Genomic DNA, 21,640 nt, shown 5'->3' with positions numbered 1-21,640 from the left:
GTTTTAATATATATATATATCACTAGAATATATTATCTTAGTTACGGGTAAAATAATAAAATTTAAATATTAAATAAAAATTAAATTAAATTTTCACTAAATTGAAAAAATGATAATGAAAGTATTTTAAAAATTCATAAAAAATGAAATGTTCTTTTACTTTTCTTTTTTTTTCTTCCTTCCTTCTTTTTTAATCACAAGAAATAAAGTACTTTAATAATACAAATACAATATAGGTTTGATTTTTTTTTTTTAATTATCTTTCATCATAATGCCTCTCAATTTCCCGCTTTTAGTATTCTATCTCATGTTCTTTTAATTTTGTTTGTGTCTTCGTATTATTATGTTTTTATAATTAAATTGTTGTTATTGTTACAACTATAATCCAAACTAATTTGGTGATAACGACACTTTGACTTTTCAAAAGTATTTTTTTATATATAATTTGATTAATGTGTTGACAAGTTTTAGAAAATTTATGACAAAAATATCTTTTTGTAATTTATTTAGTAATTAATATATTTTAAATTTGAAATGTTACATTACATTCAATATGTTAAATTTTGTTTAAAATTTAATCTTTGCGAAGGAAATTGAAAAAAAAAAAAAAAAAAAAGCTAGGATGTCAACCAACCACGTTCTTTCTAACATCTTGAAGTTATTATAATTAATTTTAGTCAAATGTATTGAGTTTTTCTATTTTTGCAAAAATAATTTTTTAAGTAAATCAAATTGTAATTACTTAATAATAATAATAATAATAAACTTGAACATATTGACTATTTCCACAATTGTGACAATTTTTATATAAAAATATTATTAATTTTGACTACTTCTATTTTTATGCATATTTTTTCTTATTTCTACTTTCTTTCTTTTTATTTTATTTTTCTTATTTCTCTCTTCTTCTACCCGATTTACATCCAAAAAATGAAGTTTCAATGAATCATCACCGCTTTTAAAAATATTCTCAAAAATATTTATTTCCAAAAACTATTATTATATTCAATTATTATTGTATTGATTATAATATTTTCAAAGAAAAGTTTCATTTCTATTTTACTTTTTATTATTTCACAAAATGTCTTTGAAAGATCATTCTCAATTTTCAATACCCCATAATATATGTAGAGATTAAATTTGTTTCACAAAGTATAAGTTATTTGTACATTGATATTCACTGTTATAATCATTTTTTATAAAATAAGATATTGAAAAATAAAAATATTTTTCACGTCTAAAGAAAATCGATAATTTTATAGATAATAATAAATGAATATATAACCATTCTTAAAATACAAAATTTAATATCTTTCTTACTTGTCATCAAAATTTTTAAAATACAAATCATACTTTGTGAAGTATCTAATTGTACTATTATCTTTTTAATGAAAAAGCGATTGGTAACAACTGCTACACAATTATCTCTTCATCTTGAGCCCATTAGAATCGTTGCAAAAGAATCGACTGTTTCTTGTTATAAATCTTCACCGAATTAAAATGATAAAATAGAGAAAAAAAAAGGAAAATTTATTATTATTATTATTATTATTATTATTATTATTATTATTATTATTATTATTATTATTATTATTATTATTAATAATGACCAATTTCTAATGGATTTAAAATCATATAAAAATTCAAAATTAACCTTTTAAAATATATAAAAAAAACAAAAATTAAAGATGATAACGATTGAAAATATATTTAAATAAATCTTGTAATTTTAATATGATTATTATCTCTTTTACGTAAGGATAGATAAATTTAGCTTTTGACTTGAAATATAGAGAATTAAAATAAGCACTTTTAACTCAATATATTAAACAAAAAATGCAAGGGAATTGGCAATGATATATTAGCTAACATATGTTAGTATCTGTAATTAAGCTCCCATTACTCTTTTTCTTAGCAGTTACGTGTATATATATATATATATATATGTATATATGTGGGTGTGACTGAGAGGTACTTATACTGCAATTAGTACTAGTAAGCATTTTTTTGGTTTAGATAATCAGTTTATTTTCAGCAGTTGCAAGAATAATTTTTTACTTTTATTTTGTTCATACATAGCAATCACTAAATATTGCTTTATATTCACATTCAAATTGAAAACTCCGGCTCTTCATATATTTATACTTGTTTTGGTTTATCATTCAGCGATTGATCTATATTTTTTGGGAATTAGCCTATAGAAACATAGATTATTGATATTTTTTGTTTCTCTTTCTTAATCACTATGTTTGTTGTATTTTAGTGTAGTAAAACCTGAAGAAAGAGCGTGACTATATCCTTGACATAAGTTCTGCTAAACTTTACTTCTAAATAGTAATATCAATGGAGGAAATAAAGACAACAAGATTGATAAAATCAGCTGCATTCATTATGGTATTAGTGTTCATGTTCTTTCTCCAGATTCTTGTGATACAAGGTAATTCACAAACTCTACATTTCACTGAGTATTTGTAATTGGTTAACAAAATTTAAAAAGGTTATTAAATATATATTTATTTTGAGTTACCATTAATTAAGGATGTATATTGCAACACATTCCTTGAAGGCTATAGTAATGTTATAAGTCTTAAATTGTATAAGTCAAAATAATTGATATTTTTTAGTGAGAGTTGAGTTTAAACAAAAAGTGTTATCCATAAGTGAGATTAAGATGCAATAATGTAGCGAATAATGATAGGTGAATAAAATTGCAAATGTAAGAGAAAAGACTACTAATATGGTACTTAAGTGATAGTGGTAGAATTATCCTATCTTTTTTATTTTTATCCAAATGAACCTATTTTATCTACTAGACCATTTTTTAGGTTGGGCTCTTCATGTACTAATTGAGTTTGATAAAAACAAAATTAAATTACTGGTTCCATTTAATAAACTTCAGTTTTATAATTTTGTTTAAGTTATATTTATTAAATTTAGATATTAATTGTTATTTTTTTCTTTTAAATTTTAAATTTTTTAATCCGATACTCTTGTAATGTCACACATAAATATATTTTATAACAACATCAAAATTTTCTTCTACTAAATGAAGTTAGTTATATAAATCACGTAACATTGTTAAGCTAATTCATTGCATTAAAAAATTTATATTTTCTTTTCAACACAAATTTTTATTAAAATGATTAAACTGATTAAAGTTAAGAGAATTTAGATTTATACAATATTTATAAACTAAAAAACAAAAATAATGATTTCAAAATGAGTTTGATGCTTGTTGTACATGCATGTTTATGGAAACTTCAAGCTTTTGCAGTAAATTAAAAAATATTACATTAAAATATTCATTTTGCCTCTGCAGATGCAACAATGTGGAAAGTGAAACTAAAACACAAGCTATCAATTTCTCAATGGGGCTGGATTTGGGATGCCAATGGTACTGCTACAGTCACTTGTGACCGCTCACATAAAGAATTTGATATATGCACAATGAATGGCCCAACACTTTTGGATCAATCTTCCTCAACTCTCTTTGCTTTGGGCCCCCACACATGGAACCAATCAAACATCTCCATGAAAATCCAACCATACCCACTTAAGAATGACAAGTCAGCAATGTCCTCAGTGAAAGAAATAACACTCACCTCAACTCCACCAAAATCAACTTGTGGTGCCACACACCATAGCCCAGCACTAGTATTCAGTGTGGGTGGGTACACTGGAAACTTTTACCATGACATTAATGAGAACTTCATCTCACTCTTCATCACCATTAATTCTCTATTCCCTAATCAAGATGTGACACTTGTGGTCACAGATGGTACGATTTGGTGGTTCCAAAAGTACGCTGAATTGTTATCAGCGTTTAGTCCACACCACTTGATCATCAACGCAAACAATTTAACCACTAATCATTGCTTTCCTTCAGCAACCATAGGGTTAATAAAACACGGGGCTATTACTATAGACCCAAAATTGTTACCATATCCTAGAACTCTACATGATTTCAGTGCATTCCTAAAAAATACATATACCAAGAGTGACACCCCATCATTGTATTCCAATAAAAGGGGTAAGCCACATCTCACATTAGTGGCAAGAAAAGGTAGTGTGAGTCGTGTGATCTTGAACCAAGAAGAAGTTATTAATGTAGCAAAGGAGATAGGGTTCAATGTGCATGTATTGGAGCCATCAAGAAATGTTTCTATAGCCAATGCTTATAGGTTGATTCACTCTAGCCATGTCATGTTGGGAGTGCATGGTGCAGGCTTGACACATTTTTTGTTCCTTAGGCCAGGCTCGGTGGTAGTACAAGTGGTGCCCATTGGGCTTGAATGGGCTGCGAAAACTTATTATGCAGATCCACCCAAGGTTTTGGGGTTGGAATACATAGAGTACAAGATTGAAGCAAATGAAAGTAGTTTGTTAGAGGAGTATGGTGCTAATAGCTTAGTGATCAAGGACCCAAAAGCTTTTCATCATGGAGAATGGGCTAAGAGACGTGTATATTTGAAGAAACAAAATGTGAAACTTGATATAATTAGGTTTAAGAAGTGCTTGGTCAAAGCTTATGAAAAGGCCAATATATTTATGAATAAAGTCAATTAGACATCTAGTTACATCTTGTTCTAAAAAATGTACTGAAAAGCTAAAATAAAAATGAACACATTAAACTTGTTGCTTCTCTCCTCTCTTTTACTTTTGCGTGTTTAATTTGATTAAAAATATCAATTTAATTGCATGTGTGTTCTCTTAGTTTTATTAATATCACATTTTAAATATACATGTTTCACCTTGGATTTTTGCTTTTTTTTATTATTTTAAATTAGTGCATAACCCGTTGCAAAGTAAATTTGTCATGCTTAATAAATTATTTATTCTATCATACTAAGGATCTATTGATCTATTTGAAAGGACTTTTGAACAATTTATGATTTTGATAAGTTTTTTTATCTAATTTTAATGAGTTTTTTTCATAACTTATTAAAATGAGTTATTTTTATCTTATGCTAAAAAGATATCATTAAATTATGTTATGAGTCATTGTTTTTAAAAATATTTCAAAGAAGTGTTTGAATAAGCAATTATCAAAATATGACTTAAATAATATATTTTTTAAATAAAAGTATTACTTAAATATAATTTATTTTAAAAGAGTTATAATTTTGACACTTTTCTTTCTCCTCCTTGTTTTTCTCGTGGATTACCTATTTTAGTGATTGATTTTCCTTCTCTAGTCACTCTTAATAATGGTCATCTTTTTGCAACTTTTGTAAATGTTAAATGTAACTAACTATGGTGAAAAAATATTGACTACAAATGAGCTCTTACAAAGTTATATAGATTATATTCAAGACAATAATTTAATAGCAAGATAATAAAAAGGAAAAGAAAGTAGAAATTAGTGGGGTAGGATAACGGAAGGAAGAGAATAAGAAGCAAAAAAAGGAGCACAAATGATGGTGAAGGAAAAAAAAAGAGATAATATAAAGAGACGATTATATTTGTTATGTTAATGTGATTTAATAATGAAAAAATTTAAGTAAATCGCGATTATAAAAATAATACTTAGTTGTAATAATATCTTACAAACATGTATGAAATATAATATAGAATGCATATATATAAGATATGTTGAGTTACAAAATATGAGTTGGACTAGTTTTGAAAGAAGGCTCATGAACAACTTTACAGTATGATTATCACAAAATAGATAAATAAATAAAAAAATATAAAATTTAAGAGTTGTCCCAAATCAACAATTGAAAATAAATAAAAAATATAATTAATACAAAATTTAGGAGAAAACAAGTCATCTTATTAAAAGAAAAGATCAACTTATTATTTTCTTCTAAAGTAAAAACAGAAGAAATTAATATAAAAAATTAATGTTTAAATATTTTAGAACAATAAAATAATATTAAATAATAATAAAATCATATATAAAAACCACATAAAAAAATTCATACACCATTCAATAAAATTAAAAAACATAGTTCTTATAAGTGGATAGAATTTTGTTATATCATCCAACAAATCTTCTTACTACTTGATAAAGTAAAAAAAAAACATTTATAAAATAGAAAACATAAAAAATATCAAATAATATCTTAATTTAGTAATTAGGAGAATTTATATACAAAAAATAAACAAATTTAAAATTATTCAACTGAATATATTTATCCAGTATATAAGTTATAAATTTGACTATTTAATATTATAATTTTTTTAAAAATTAAATATAAATTTATAACTTATAATATTTTTTCATTAATGTTGATGAATTAATCAAGGATAATATACATTAAAAATAGATATTTTCATTTTTTTTGTTCTGTCCCATGTTTTTCAGTTTGCAAGTTGCTACATTTTCAGCCGCACTTGTTTCGGTGCTGTAGTTGTCACCTTCGCATGGAGGCATCGTTGCGCTTACATCAACCTCACCATGGAACCAAAGCCATTTCCCATCTTCCTTCCAAAGCCACCATTTTTCTCCTCAAGAACTCTCTTTTCATTAAAGGGTGTCGCTCTCTTCAACTTCGAGCTGCTGCTTCTTCGTTTCCAATAAGGTACTTTTCTTACCCACGCTTCACTTTTTTTCCCGATTGTTTCTATGTTGTTTCTGAAAAATCAATGACGGTGTATGTGTTAATGATATATGTGGGTTTGTAAATGGTATGATAGTGCCCTGAGAGCTACATCGGTGAGTAATGCGTTTCTTCATGAATTTTATGGCTTTCAAAACACGATCACAAGTTATGGCTTTTATTATTATTATTATTATTATTATTATTATTATTATTATTCATTTGGGTATAATGGGATACCAGCAATATCAGTGCACTCATTTGAAGTTGAAAATTGGATATAATCAAATGTGATACCGACAAATCTATTACACTGTCATTGACTCGTTTCTGATCCATCTGTGTTTTGAGACGAAGATACACATAACAGTGTCAGTATATCTAACTAATGGATTTCATTCCATTCTATCATGTTTCAATGAGTTCAAAGGAAAATGTTTGGTGAACACCCTTCCAAGAGAGAGAGAGAGGGGGATACAAGAGAAAAATGTGATAGATATATTATGTGATACGATGTGATAGGATGAAAAGGATGGAGAGGAATGAGGGGTGTCAGATAGATCTTAACACGTTTGAATGTCTAAAAATCGTAATTGAAATCCAAACAGTTCTTATATTTTCAAACCTGTTGTCTCCTGTATTCATTTGTTGTCATTATGTAAGCGTTATGGACGCATACACACACACTTGATGGGTCTGATATAAAATAATTTCTTCAAACTTCCCAGTTTGAGAAAGATCACAATATTCTTGAATATTGTGATAAGAAACAAATATTCCTAAAAATTGAAATTCCATTATGTCATAGGATGATGGGGATTAAGCTTACTAGTATTAAGCAAAGGAATTCTATAATGTAAGCCAAGAGTTGTATTTTTCAACATTGAAGACAGTGCATCCCTGTATGCAACTTTCTGTTAAACATGCTTAGTTAAATATACCTAGCATTTATGGCACTTGCTTTGAACTTGCTGTCTGCAGAGCAGCCAGAGCCTTTCTTTTGGCAAGAAGGCAAAGGTATAAATGATCAAAACTTCTATCCTCTCTCAATGTTTTAAGTTTTTTGTATTGCTGGTGATCAATTTAGTATTATTTCATAATGACTTCATCTTCAAATTGTTGAAGTCCCTGTGTGGGCTCAAGTGAGAGTTGCTTTTATAATACGACAGAAACCTCTTCTCTGTTATGAAAAACAGGACTGGAATCCAGAATTTCAGAAATAAGAAATTGAAACACTATTGTAGAAACTAGAGCAACTTCATTCTTTCCTACCTCCTTGTTATCCTTCCATCTTATATTATCATTTCCTACAAACAAATTTTCTCCTCCTCCCACAGTTCCCTTGCCATCTCAGCATTCAATTATGCTCAAGACCATCAGCATGAAGATTCACCTTTATTTCCTTTTCTGTCATCCTTACCCTGATGTTTTGATCCTTCCCTTCCTTATACCATACACCCGAGAAATGGGATTTTATCACAACAATAGTAATTTAAAGTTTGGGTTCTAACGATTTAATCTTAGAAATGGCTAGTACTTTGCTTCCATGACCCTGTGGATCAACTTTTAACAGTTTCTTTCTGCACAGACATTCAGGTAAAAAGAGGGTGGATGAGAGTAAAAGCTTGACTTTAGACAGCATCAGGCACTCTTTGATTAGGCAGGAGGATAGCATAATATTCAGTCTATTGGAGAGAGCTCAGTATTGTTATAACGCAGATACATATGACAATGATGCATTCTTCATGGATGGTTTTAATGGATCTTTGGTTGAGTACATTGTCTGGGAAACTGAAAAGCTTCATGCACAGGTTAATGCAATTCTGAGACAGTGAAAATATGGAATAGAAAATGGTCATGGTTTAACTATATGCTTGGCTTCCCTTTGGAATTAGGTGGGCAGATACAAAAGCCCAGATGAGCATGCTTTCTTCCCTGAAGACTTACCTAAGCCAATGCTTCCACCTTTGCAGTATCCACAGGTTTTGGAATTCTATTTTTTTTCATGTTACATAAGATAAAACTTCATTTGGTGACTAACCTGTTTCCTTCTTCTAGCCTATCTTAAGTACATGATAACATCTGATATTTCCCTTTTTTTTAGATAGGGTGATCATTGGTTAATGATTGTGGTTGTGCCTACCCATTTTAGTGAGAAAGAGAGGCTGATTACTACCAATTGGCCCATAATATTAGTAGATTAATATGGCATCTAAAGTGAAGCAAATTCAATTATTATTTTGAGCTAACTTGCTGCTGTATAAAATGGGGGCGTCACCTCTTCTATTTAAAATATTTAATTCTTATAATGCTTCAATGAGAAGGTCATGTGTACTTTAGTTTTTTTGTGTTATGGAGACCACTAGTTTATTTTGTCGTCCTTATATTACATGTGAATCATTTGCGCTCCAAAAAAGAAAATGATATTTGCAAATAAAATGTGGATGATATATGTTTACGATTACATCTTCATGCAATCATAAAATCTTATGTAAGGAGAAGAAAAATGGACATAGAATTCAACTTGATTTGCCCTGCAAAGAATTATAGGCCTGCTTTCATGGACCAAATTGAGAGACAATTCACCATGTGGCTATAGATTCACTAAACTTTGGTAGGGTTGCACCATGAGTCTCTTTTTGGATCTAGTCACATGTCAAGCCAAGCCCAAGGAAGACATACAAGCCATTTTATAAGACATAATTTCCTGCATTTTATTATCAATGCCTCTCCACACATTTTAACTGAATTGACTAGGTGACAACAAAAAAAAATTGTTTTTAATTTAGTTTATGCATTATATTTCTGATTGGATTTTGACTATCCTATCTTTCATTTTGCCTTGTACTTGTAACTAGGTTCTGCATCACTGTGCTGATTCCATCAATATAAACAATAAAATTTGGAATGTGTATTTCAAAGATCTCCTCCCAAGATTGGTAAAAGCAGGAGATGATGGTAACTGTGGATCTGCTGCTGTTTGTGACACTCTTTGCTTGCAGGTACTAATTAAGCTCCCTGTGTTATGGAAGATGGTTTATCATTTTCAACAACTTTTTATTAGAAAAATGAGGGTGATAAGATAAGGATTAAACTCTAGACCATTTTGTCATGGAGGCTCTCAACCACTTATGCTGTTATAAATTAATTTTACTACAAGCTCAAGTTGTTAAGCAAATGTCATTCATGAATGATTTTATATTACATCCCTAACAAGTTATAATTAGTCATCTTATTGATGAAGCAATCTTAGGAGTTTCTTTTCCAAATTTTTTTATTTTTCCTAATTTGTTTTTTTATTATTTGGGGTTATTAGTCTTATAAGTGAGCTTGGGATTTTTCTAGTAATATTATAATAGTTCTTGAGCTTATTATAGGACCATTGGGTTTGTAATTTGTATTATATCGTCACACTACATCGATATAATATTGTTATTATAAAGCATTCTTTTCATTTTAGATGCTTCCCTTCATGTATACTTGACTGAGTAACTTAAGTGATTTGTAAGGATCTGTTTTCTTGGTAATAAAAAAGTTTAGGGGGGAGAGGAGGTTGCCCTATTCTAAGGCTTGGGTATGCCACAAGTCTCAAGAAAGACTTGCTAAGGATCTTTTTTTTACTTCCAGAGTTGAAATCTAATGATGCTTAAACACTTTTAACCAATGTATTAATTTGCATGCACAAGAAGCTCACTTCTTTTGAACCATTGTAATTTAGTCATACCTTCTAAATCCTGAATGTAGTAAAGTATGCACTCAAACATTCAGGTCATTGACTCCTAAAATATGTAAATATGAAATTGGATTTGGTTTTTTATATTCTAGCTTTACTTTGTAAAGTTTATAAAGAACAACAGCCAAAAAACTTAACAAAACTCATTCTTGACTCTCTGGATATTTGATATCATAATCATGTTACAGTTGTTTAGTACAATATCATGTTTTTGTTATAATGCTTCAGCACCATTACAGGCTCTCTCAAAAAGAATCCACTATGGAAAATTTGTTGCTGAGGCAAAGTTTCAAGAAGCCCCTTCTGTATATGAAGCTTACATTAAAGAGAAAGTAAACTTCTGCATGTCTGATTCATCCTGTTTTCCCTTGTGACTCTAGATATGGTCATGTTAATTTTCTGACACTGCATTAATCTGCCCACACAGGACCAGAAACGGTTGCTGGAGTTGTTGACATATGAAACTGTGGAGGCATCGGTCAAGAAGAGAGTAGAAATGAAGGCAAGGACATATGGCCAGGTGGTGAAGATCAATGAAACAGGTGATGTAGCTGATCCTGTATATAAAATCAAGCCAAGTTTGATTGCAAATCTTTATGGAGATTGGATAATGCCTCTCACAAAAGAAGTGCAGATAGAATACCTGTTGAGAAGACTTGACTAAACAACCAGATGATCCAAACAGAATTCATTGTAGAGTATTTTTAGTTTACTTGTTAAAAAATCATAAGTAGTATTTTCTATTGAAGTGTTATTGTTGCACTATCAATATGATTTTCAATGCATCTATAATGTGATTTTAAATAAAGCCTTTTTATTTATTGAACCAGTTCTCAAAACTCACAAATTAATGGTTTAATAATTTTTTTGGTAAATGTAAATTTTCACCTTTTAAAAATATTTTAATACTTTTTTTTTATGTTTTTAGTCCTTTTTCTTTTGTTAGTCTCTTAATTTTCTATAGTATATAATAGTAAACAGGGAATAAAAATAAAATAGAGGGGAAGGGCGGGCAATATGGACTTAAAACAAAGATAGGGACTAAATAAAATAAAATAAAATGTACAAGAATTAAAAATAATAAATCAGGACAAAAATAAAAATAAAAAATTCAAAATTTACAACGATCGCAAAAGTTATTTAAGCCTAATTTAATTATATATAACTTCATACCACTAAATTTTAATATGCTAGGTAACTTAACTCTTGTAAAGATATTTTGCCATTGGTATAATTTCAGTGGTGGTACTCAATAATGATGACATGCAGGTAGTTTACTATATATATTGGTGGTGCCAATCAGCACACGGCAAGGGAAGTTGAAATAGAGAACTGATAAGTAGCATTTGTGGGGTAGAAATTGGGACCAAGATACTTGCATTCATCTTTTCTGCATTCATTATTTAATGGTTCATCTTATTTATATGGAGAAAGAAAGATTTTTTATATCAGTGTAGTTTAAAAACTTTTATAGTTAATTTAAATTTTTTATTTAATTTAAATCTAATAGTCAATAAAGTAATAAATTATAAATCATTAAATTTAAAATTGAAAAGTTTAGATTATATGTAATAATTTTTTAAATTTACACTGATGTAAATTTTTTTTGTCTTTTTATATATATAATTTTGTTAAATTTTAAAAATAAAAGTAGAGAGATTAATGCCTGTAGAAATTGGAAGTATGCTAAGCATCACTTAATCATTGTTTTTCGAAGGTACGAAAGCAATATCAATAATGCTCTAAATCTAATTCATCATATGAATAAAAAAAGGGTAAGAAGCTTTAAATGAGTTATGCATAGTTCTCAGACAAAAGCCAAATAAGTCAGCAAACAGCTGGAGAGAACTATAGAAACATGCTTCGATATGTGGCCTATCACCATTTTCTTCCCTATAATGGAAGCTTCGATCACAATGAAAATAAATTTGTCTATGATAGTGCTATGGTCGGTGTTATTAATCTTTTGAGCTGGACAATACTAATTTCTGACCCCACCATGTGTATTGCTACGTATTTTTATTATCACATATTAGTTCACTCTTTTAGAATTCAGATCTTATCATTCATTTGCAATGGTCCCAAAGAATGAAAGGTAAATTTAAGTTGCAAAATTTGGACATTGATTGAATAGTTAATATCTTATGTGGTTTTCTATATATATATATATATATATATATATATACATATATACATATATAACTTTTTTTTCATATATGCATATTTCACAAATGCTATTCATAATTAAATATGACAAGAAAAATTATCAAACTTATATATTTTTTTAAAAGGAGAGAGAGAAAAATGTTTGAAGGATAGAGCATAGAAAAATAAAAGAAGGGTGATTAATGAAAAAATCTCTTATATTGGAGGAATTTAAAAGCACAAACTTAAGAATATTTTAGAAAATTTATAAAATATCTCTTTTTTATCTAAAATTTAAAAAACTAGCCAAAGGTAAGTAAAGTTATTTTTAATAATTTTTATGTATAATTTCATTATTTAAGATTTAAAAAATTCACTTTTATATTATAAATTTGAATTTTTTTAAATAAAAAATTTAAGAGTTATTTTTTTCATTCAGTTATATAACTTTTCTTGCTTTAAACTTTTTTATCTATAATATTTTATTCACTCATAATATTTTCACTGAAATTCAATTTTAATTTAATTTAATTTTTAAAGTTGATACACCACAACAAATTGAAAATATTTTATTTTTTATATAAAAAATTAAAATAATTAACATGTTAATTAATTTTAATTTTTAAAATTTGAATTTTAACACGTCACATTAATAAAGATAATATTTTTAATTTCAATACTTTATTTATATAACTTTTTTTAATTATATAGTCTTTCCTCTTTAATTTTTATTTAATATAATAAAATATTTATTAATAATAAATACATCTCTAATTTTTAAAATTTATTTTATAAAAACTTATTTAAATTTAAAAAATTGTATAATGAATAAAAAAAACTTGTTAGTACACTTTAAATTTTTTTTTAAAATTATTACACGTAAAAACAAATTTTTTGTATTTTATACATCAATATACTAATAAAGGGCATTAAATATTATTAATTACTTAAAAACAACCCTTATCTATTTTGAATACGATAGATTTTTTATGGAAATAAGTTTGTTTTCTTTACCGGTGCACCAAATATAAATAATGAAAATATAAAAATAATAAATAAAGTTAAAGAAAAAAGTTGTTTTTAAATAAGATATTCGATATATGTCAGGCTAATTTATTCATTATTACAACCAATGAATTATTTATTAACTATTTAAAAATAAAAAACAAGTTAATGCTGATTTAAAGGGTACCCTAGATTTTGGCTACGCCTTGGCCGAGTTGATAAAGAAAGAAAACAACAACGCAATCGAAATTGGGATCCCTACACTTCTCCCCAGAAAAGTACAAAGCAAGTGGACATGCGTTCATAAAATCAATTTTTTTTAGATTTGAATTTTATTTTCACACAAAAGCAGAAAACACATTTCAGCATCCCCTGATCCTACCTTGTGGCTTCGTCAACAAAAAAGGGCATCCACACTCCACTTTTTCATAAGAACATATTATTAATAAATATTTTAAAACTATAAATAATACACTTATTTTCATACTTTCTAATAAATTCTAACATAGCTTTTAATAAAATCTTGTTACTCATTAATCCTCTAATCAATAATCTAAAACACTGGTTAACAAATAATCAAAATCTTTTATTTATTTATTAATAAAAAGAATTTGCACTGGATGGGAAAAAGGTGGGGCGAAACGGCGCTTTGAACAGTGTGTGCATCAGCGTACTTTGTCCATTTTTTTGTTGCCAGCTTGACATTCTGAATTCTGATGCAAAGGTGAAGCCTTTATTATCACTTCACTTACCCACTTACACTTTACTGTTCTCTTTCCCTTTTCCTTCCTTTGGGTTGTGTTGTGTTCCAACTCCAACTAGTGAGTAGTGTGAGATTCTCATCTCATTGTTGGTTGCATTGCATTTGCACCCCAAAAGAGTAAAAGGGAAGAAAATGGAGAAAGCTCTCACAAAAGTTAATAGCTTGAAGGTGGGACTGGGAAGCTCTTGGATTACCAAAAAGGCCAAGGAGGAGTTCTCTAACATATCTGAAGATATATCTGTTAGTATATTATTTCTTCATTTTCTTGCATTGCAATTTTCTTCTTCTTCTTAAATGTGGCTTGGCTTATTGTTATACCTTGCTTCTGATCATGATATTGTTTATTACCTTTTGGAGTTTCAGAGATCTGAAAGGTGGCTTGCTTTTTTTGTTTTTTCTGATTATGATTCCCCCAGATTTGAATATAAGTTTTTTCTTCATTTTAGGGTGATTTATTCCCATGAATGAATGATGTAATAGGCATGGCAAGCATGAAAGTTGTGTCTTTGGTGGTATGTGTGAAATGGGGCATGCTTTAAAATTTGCCTTTGTCTTCAAGAAATTTGCTGGGATTTGGGTTTGTGTGGTTTCTTGTAAGCCCGTTTCCTGTGTACTTTGATCCAAGGATAGAGAAGGGGAAATGTGTGAAAGGATATAAGGTTAGAGTTAGACATGGGGAATCAACGAGAATGATTTTCAGTGGCCTTTTTCTGCAAGCGTTTTTGTTTTTCATCCATTGAAATGACTTTTTTTTCGCTGCTTTGGAGGAACAACAAAAATTTAGATATTGGTAAATCATTTATTTGGGGTGGGAAACGGGAAAGTCCCGTTATTTACTGACAGATAACAACATGCCATATGTGAATTTGTCATTAATTGTACATGAATTTGTATGACGCGTAAGGGTAATCCGTGAATTTTACACCAATCAAGAAGATGCATTGAGAAAATTGATAAAATTGAACTACGTTGTAGAGTATTATGTACTCTGGATACAAAGTTGGGCATCAGCTTCAAATCAGTGAGATTTTGATAACTGCTTGTGTGAGCAATCCTGTTTGGTGTTTATCCCTTCAAAATTACTGTGGTCTTTGATGTCACTGCCATGTTTTTGCTCATAAAAAGGTGATCTTTTTGCAGACTTTCTCAAATACCGTTGAGGAAAAGGCTAAATGGATTTTCAACAAACTAAAAGGTAAGAATGGTTTTGACCCTTCATGATCATTTTCCTTTGTGCGTGCTTACAAATATTGTGATAAGAACCTTGAGAGAATCACACTACAAAAGCCAACGGCTGTAGTTGCAAAGCTCAAGGTTTTATAAACTCCACACTAGAATTCCATTCTTCCAATGTGGGACTCAAGTTTTGAGCCCCATACCTTTCAATTGGATCCTAATATAATGACTTCACCCAGTTGGTTGCCAATGACTCCAGATGTTTGTGTTTGACCTGAAGTTGCTTGACTTAGTTAAGTTTCATTCTTTTCCAACACATTGATCTTCTTTCATTGTTTTGATGGAATGTTACATAGCATCAAAATTCACTAAATACATTGAATCAATCAGTTAGAACGGGGATATCAAGTTTATTCTGTTCATTGCATTGACTTGCCATAATAAGTTCTATGTGTAACATATGACCTTCACATTTTGTCCTTTTACTGACTCACTTTCTCCTGCATCTTGAGACCATAGTATCAGTTAGAACTTAGAAAATCTCATCATTAAAATTCCTTTTCTGTCATGCACCTCCGAGTTCCCTCTTCTCCAACCAAGCTGTTGCTTTTCACCTTTTGTGTTTCATGTAATAATATTCATTATATGGTAGTTATGAGTATATTTTTGGTTAAATTTAAGTATTGTAATGACGATTGTACAAGACCAATTAAGTTTCATGGATATAGCAAGTTGTTAGTGAAGTTTACACATGGAAATAACAGTCAAGACAGTGATTATTTGAGGTGTAGATTCTGCCAACAAACTCCGATATCCATGCATTTTATAACCCCTATCCCTTATGGCCTTAATCTCATATCTATTTAGGTACACTAACAAGGTTATAAACCACTGCAATTACTAATAACATCACTGTCTTTCAAACCCCTCCCTTTTTTCATCTTTTCTTTCAATGCTTTTCCTCAGGCAAGCCACTGAAAAGCCTAGCGGATCTCCTCCGAGAGTACAATTTACCTGCAGGGCTATTTCCTCAGAACATAATTTGCTATGAGTTTGATGAAACCAAGGGTAAGCTCATTGTGTACTTGCCATCTACATGTGAGGTCAGCTTCAAGGACTCTTCTGTACTGAAGTATGCGACTCGTGTCAAAGGGGTTCTTACAAGGGGAAAGTTTTCGTCAATAGAGGGAATGAAAACAAAGGTTCTTGTGTGGGTTAAGGTGACAAATGTGGCAGTTGAAGGTTACAAATCTGATAAGTTGTGGTTTACTGCGGGTGTAAAGAAGTCAAGGCCAAAGGATGCATATGATACACCTCGTGATGCTGTCAGAGTATCTGAATTCTGAGTTCACAAATGTTGGTTGGTTATTATTTCATTACTATTTATATTACTATAGAATAGATAGTCTCAATCTAAATTATTGGAAACGTTTACACACAGTAGGTGTACAAGTTAGGATCCTCTTCTCAATATTTATCTATAAATATTGGATGTAATGCACTTTCGGTTATTCATTGTCTCATTGAACGTAAGTCAATTGGCGAGCTGAAATGGGAAATCTAATGGTGCCAGACACGTCGAGACCGTGTCTTTTTTTGTAAACTGGGTTTTAAAAAGTGAGGTTTAGTTTTAAAGAGTAGAAGTGTGCAAGGAACAGCTCTTGTGTGGCTGTTGCATGAATCAAACACACAAAAAATGTCTACTTCCTCCAAAAATTAAGATGTCATTATATTATTTGTTAAAATGTATTTGTAACTGAATTATCCTGTTAAAGATTTGTCAGCATATTAAGTCCTAAAAACTTTTTGTTACCATGTTAATTCATTAATGATATAAAAGAATCACGAACTTTAAACCCTTCAAAGATTTGTCTGCATGGTCTTTCTTAAAGAACGAATGAGGTTATGCTTTTAAAATTTTAATAAATTAATTTGGTAACAATATGATAAATCTGCCCCATGCATGTAATGCACGGAATAGTCGAATGCTGGGATCTACATGGGATTTTTTTTTAATGTGATATAGTGAAACATTGAATTTTGAAACAGAGAAATTCTATCGGCTCTTACGTTGTATGATGCAACTTGGGTTTTGTTTTACCGTCAGATTATAATATTTCTACTACACTTATTTTTAGCTCTCTCGATCACATCATTCATCTTCTTTTTTTTCCTTCTCGTCTTATTTCTCCGTCTTGAAACAAAAATTATACTAACTTTTTCTAGAAATAGTATTTTTCTTTACCATCCTAGGAGTAATAGTTTACAACAGTGCTGCAAGCTAGATGCCCCTCTATCCAAACAGAAATACAAGTACTTGGAAGCATAATTTCAAGAATAAAACTTATATCATTTTTTAGTAACCAGAAAATATAGCAAATTTAGAAGCTATAAAAATTTCCAGATTTCCAATAAATTTCATACAGCTCAATGAATTGAAGGGGGTGTGGATTTTATTTATCATAAATACAAAGGGAAAATTTTTATTAGATAAAAAATTGTAAGAATTGTTACTACAACAGATTAATCTAGCTTCAGCCTTTCTAACTATTTACTAACAAACTGTATTTGAAGCTCGAAGAATCTCATAAAAGGATATAACATTCTCGATAGTCAATAGACCAATAATGCACCATTCCAAGAAATCTGACTTCCTGTTCTGGAGAACTTCTTGGAGAAAATGAATATTGTGCTGCAAACAACCAAATCCATGTACAAGCCTTAATTCGACAATATTATCCAGAGAAAAATAGTTCTTTCATTTTCAATTTTTTTATGTTGCTAAATTATGAATAGTTGTCCAAGGATTTTTTACTTCAGTTTTTTTTCCTGTCCAAATATAGCTGCTAAATATACGATACGTTGAAAATATGTCCCTAATTTAGCAATATCATTTGAAAATAAAGACCAATCTCAACTACTGCAAGTTAAAAAATGTAAGGAAAATTGGTGCGCGTCTAGCTGTTGAATTGTGCATAATATTAAGCAAATTATTTTCACATGGGCTCATATTCAAACAAATTTTTCAAATGCATTGTTTAGACGAAATGACTAATACTTGTCGGGGGGGCATATGGATATATAAAAATGCAGAAATACCTCCACAAATTTCAATTTGAAATCCAGGTTCCCAAAGCGTTGTGCAACTTCATACTCCTCCCGAAGATACTCATATATTTGAGCATACTTCGCATCCCTCCATGCAATTTCTGATCTGATTAATCCATAATAAAACAAGTCTTATTAATGCAGATGCAGAGAACAAGTTCATAAACTGAATTTGCTTACTGTTTGTCTTGGATGAAATGAGTCTAAAAAAATATTTAACATATTTAGGGATATTTTAGTCCTAAATTTTCAATAATGTTAATACATTAGCAGATTCACATTTTTCTAATTCCTAATACGGGGTTGAGAATACCTCTCAAAGAGACCAACTTTAAGAATCACATCAGCCAAATTTGAGTTAGCCTTTCCAACAAGCTGAAGTAGCTTCTTCTTATCCATAGTGAAGGTTCCAGTTTTCTCCATTCCTCGATTTATGCCTGCAAACTCTTCAACTAAACCATCAACCTGATAATCAGAGAAAACAAACATCAAATTTTAAATGGCTTTATTTTAAGGGCTGTCTATGGAAATATGATGCCATTTGGCACATATTACCTGTGAAACAAAATAATCCAGAGCTATGCTTTGTCCCAGAACACTTCCAATTATACGGATACCATCAGTGTCCAATGATCTCAGAACTATGTAATCTGGCCCTCCTTGCATGTCCTCAACTAATAATGGCTTCTCCTTTATTGCATAATCTGATACATAGAACATGTTAAATATATGCAACAGAATTCAGATGAGCTATATGGATTACATAGTTTTTCTGAAGAAATTTACCATCTTTCCTCATCTCTCGAAGTAAACCAGATGCATGCCTCTTAACTAGTTCTAGGTATACTTCGACTTCATGATCCTCAATATTAAACAAAACAGCTGACCCATACTGATATACAACCATGTAACGACAGTTGCTTGCTTTCACGTGAAACCCAGGTCCCTGAATCAAATGCCTTGAGTTGTTCAGATTTTAGTTAAATCAATCATATTGTTATAGTGCACAAGTAATGTAATCTACTTAAACAGATTTTCTCATAATGCAACTCTGGAATTCTGCTTTTAACCAAAGACTAATATTATTTTCCTTTCAGACATATAAGAATGCACTAATTTACTTATCATCGATTATGAATACATTGCTGTTTAAGATGCTGCGCGGGCTACTCAGCACCTACCCTTCCACTCCAAAAAGATAAATTAGGAAAATAACAAAATATGGAACCTGAATTTCCTCCAATCTTACCCTTAACCTTCAAATGCACATAAAAGTTCAGTGATACCAACCGATTGAAAATCTGCCCTTATAATCCCAATCCAATGTCCAGATGTGCACACAGTGCCGAAGAGGAACATCAGCAAGGTATTATGTTAGGTGTTGTATTCTAATAAACCAAGTATGGCAGAAAATAATGTACAGAGTCGAAACATTAAAGAAATGTTATCAAGGTTGTGTCTTCCTATAGAAACATAATAAAGGGTCCCTGTGGAGAAAATTTTAAAAAAATCTTACATTAGAGTCCGAGTTGAAGTCGCAGAACCGTAAAGCAACATAATTTGATGATGAACGGGAAGATGGAGGAACAATGTTTCTTGGATTGTCAGCCTGAATTCCCTTCAAATTTATACTGCCAAAATTATGAATCTGAGACAGCCAAATCATAGAGGACGAGAGCAGGACAACAAAAGGACACGTGAGAGGAAAAGTTTCAACTCCATTCAAATCCAGAATGTATCATTATAAAAAGAACACTAAAAGCCAAGAACACCTCAAAACCTATAAATCACATTCAAGCCTATACGTAACCACTTTTACACACTAAAACGAAATTCTTTTTAAAAAAAATCCTCCAAATTCCAAAACTATTAAATGCAACAAAATCAGAATTGCAAACATAACATAATCTTCTAAATCCAACACTAACCATTAAAACATAATTCATGAGTAACAATTCTAAATCGGACAAAACTTAAGTGTAATAACATTGGTTCTTTAAGTGATGTTCTGCATTAGAGTTTCACCTTGATAACGTGTGTCGACCTTGATTGCATGAACTACTGAGGCAAAACTCTAATTTTTACAGGAGAACAACACAAAAAAATCTACGGTACACCACCTAAAATTTGTCCATTAAAACATAGGACAAAGAGAAACACAAAAGTTGCCCATAACTCATACACACAAATAATAAAGCTATAAATTTTACACATCAAACTGAATAATAATAATAGAGGTGTTGAAACTCCAAATTCCAAATCGAAGGACGAAATTAATAGTACAATTCTCACTTGCACGTATCATGATTTTCTCTTCCAAACCCAACACTAATGGAACAGTAAGAAAAGTGACAAGTAAAAAACAAAACCGAGAAAGGAGATTCTGAGAAGGACCCATTTGCGTGTTAATTAAAGGGAGAAGAAAAATGAAGGAACTTGAAAAAGAGATAGAGGGGGAACCTGGTGGAGAGGAAGTAGGCTTTGACGGGGATTTTGACGGTGGGGTCGTATTGCGGGGCTCTGAATCCGTGGGGATCCGGGTCGGGTATTGCAGAATGTGCAGTGGCAAGGGAGAAAAAACGATTGAGAGAGAAAGGGGAGGGCTTGGAAGATGAAGAGGAAGAAGTTGCTATTCGATTACAGAAAATAGAGAGTGTTCTCCATCTTCCACCCATTCGCTGAGAGGAAGAGCCTCGTCAATGACTCTGCTTCTGACGATTCCTCTATTGCTTTCTGTTATGTCTCTGAATTTGTTTCTTCTTCTCTCTCCTTTCCCCTCGATTTTCACTTTTCTTGCAGGCTCTTCATTTTATAATATCATATATGATTTTAGTTTTAGGGTTCAGTTTCAATATTTCAAAATAATTTTTTTTATCAAATATTATATAGATTCTCAATAATATGTTAGTTCATTACTTTTTATTTCTTTGATGTAGTAAACTGTTATCGAAGTCTCCAAAGTATATTCAAAATCACATATAATACTGAATTAGCATAAACAAAACAAAAATATAATTTTTTAAGTGTTATTTATTAATTAAAATTTTAGTTTTTAAAAATCTAAATTCTTTAGAATAAAAAATCATAAGTTTTTATTTAATTCGCTTTTAATTTAGTTTTTCAAAAGTTATTTTTTTGCTTTTTTTAAAGTTATTTTTATTTTCA

The 21,640-nt window shown here is 30.0% G+C and overlaps 4 protein-coding genes across 4 annotated transcripts; 3 read left to right on the top strand and 1 right to left on the bottom strand.

The window, feature by feature from the left end:
- Positions 1–3,327: 3,327 nt before the first annotated feature.
- On the top strand, positions 3,328–4,566 carry LOC113870404 (alpha-1,3-arabinosyltransferase XAT2-like). Its single transcript, XM_027506996.1, has one exon. The coding sequence runs from the start codon at positions 3,328–3,330 to the stop codon at positions 4,564–4,566; it is 1,239 nt and encodes a 412-aa protein (XP_027362797.1).
- A 1,803-nt stretch (positions 4,567–6,369) lies between these two features.
- LOC113869976 (chorismate mutase 3, chloroplastic) lies at positions 6,370–10,942 on the top strand. Its single transcript, XM_027506558.1, has 6 exons — positions 6,370–6,527; positions 8,134–8,356; positions 8,441–8,527; positions 9,404–9,547; positions 10,518–10,610; positions 10,706–10,942. Exons 1-6 carry the CDS (start codon positions 6,370–6,372, stop codon positions 10,940–10,942), a joined length of 942 nt encoding a protein of 313 aa, XP_027362359.1.
- Positions 10,943–14,187: 3,245 nt separating this feature from the next.
- LOC113869983 (uncharacterized protein At5g01610) lies at positions 14,188–17,136 on the top strand. Its single transcript, XM_027506565.1, has 3 exons — positions 14,188–14,431; positions 15,332–15,386; positions 16,334–17,136. The coding sequence occupies exons 1-3, from the start codon at positions 14,324–14,326 to the stop codon at positions 16,711–16,713; spliced, it is 543 nt and encodes a 180-aa protein (XP_027362366.1). The 5' UTR covers positions 14,188–14,323; the 3' UTR covers positions 16,714–17,136.
- Positions 17,137–17,700: 564 nt separating this feature from the next.
- On the bottom strand, positions 17,701–21,293 carry LOC113869973. Its single transcript, XM_027506555.1, has 7 exons — positions 20,936–21,293; positions 19,992–20,106; positions 19,262–19,421; positions 19,031–19,179; positions 18,789–18,940; positions 18,467–18,581; positions 17,701–18,059 (listed from the first exon to the last, which is right to left on the bottom strand). Exons 1-7 carry the CDS (start codon positions 21,148–21,150, stop codon positions 17,922–17,924), a joined length of 1,044 nt encoding a protein of 347 aa, XP_027362356.1. The 5' UTR covers positions 21,151–21,293; the 3' UTR covers positions 17,701–17,921.
- Between the last annotated feature and the right edge of the window lie 347 nt (positions 21,294–21,640).

This window comes from Abrus precatorius, unplaced genomic scaffold, assembly GCF_003935025.1.
Source record: "Abrus precatorius isolate BTA unplaced genomic scaffold, Abrus_2018 Scaffold6, whole genome shotgun sequence".
Lineage (NCBI taxonomy): Eukaryota > Viridiplantae > Streptophyta > Magnoliopsida > Fabales > Fabaceae > Abrus > Abrus precatorius.
Note: the sequence above shows the minus strand (reverse complement) of the source record. Positions and strands in the feature narration are given on the sequence as shown.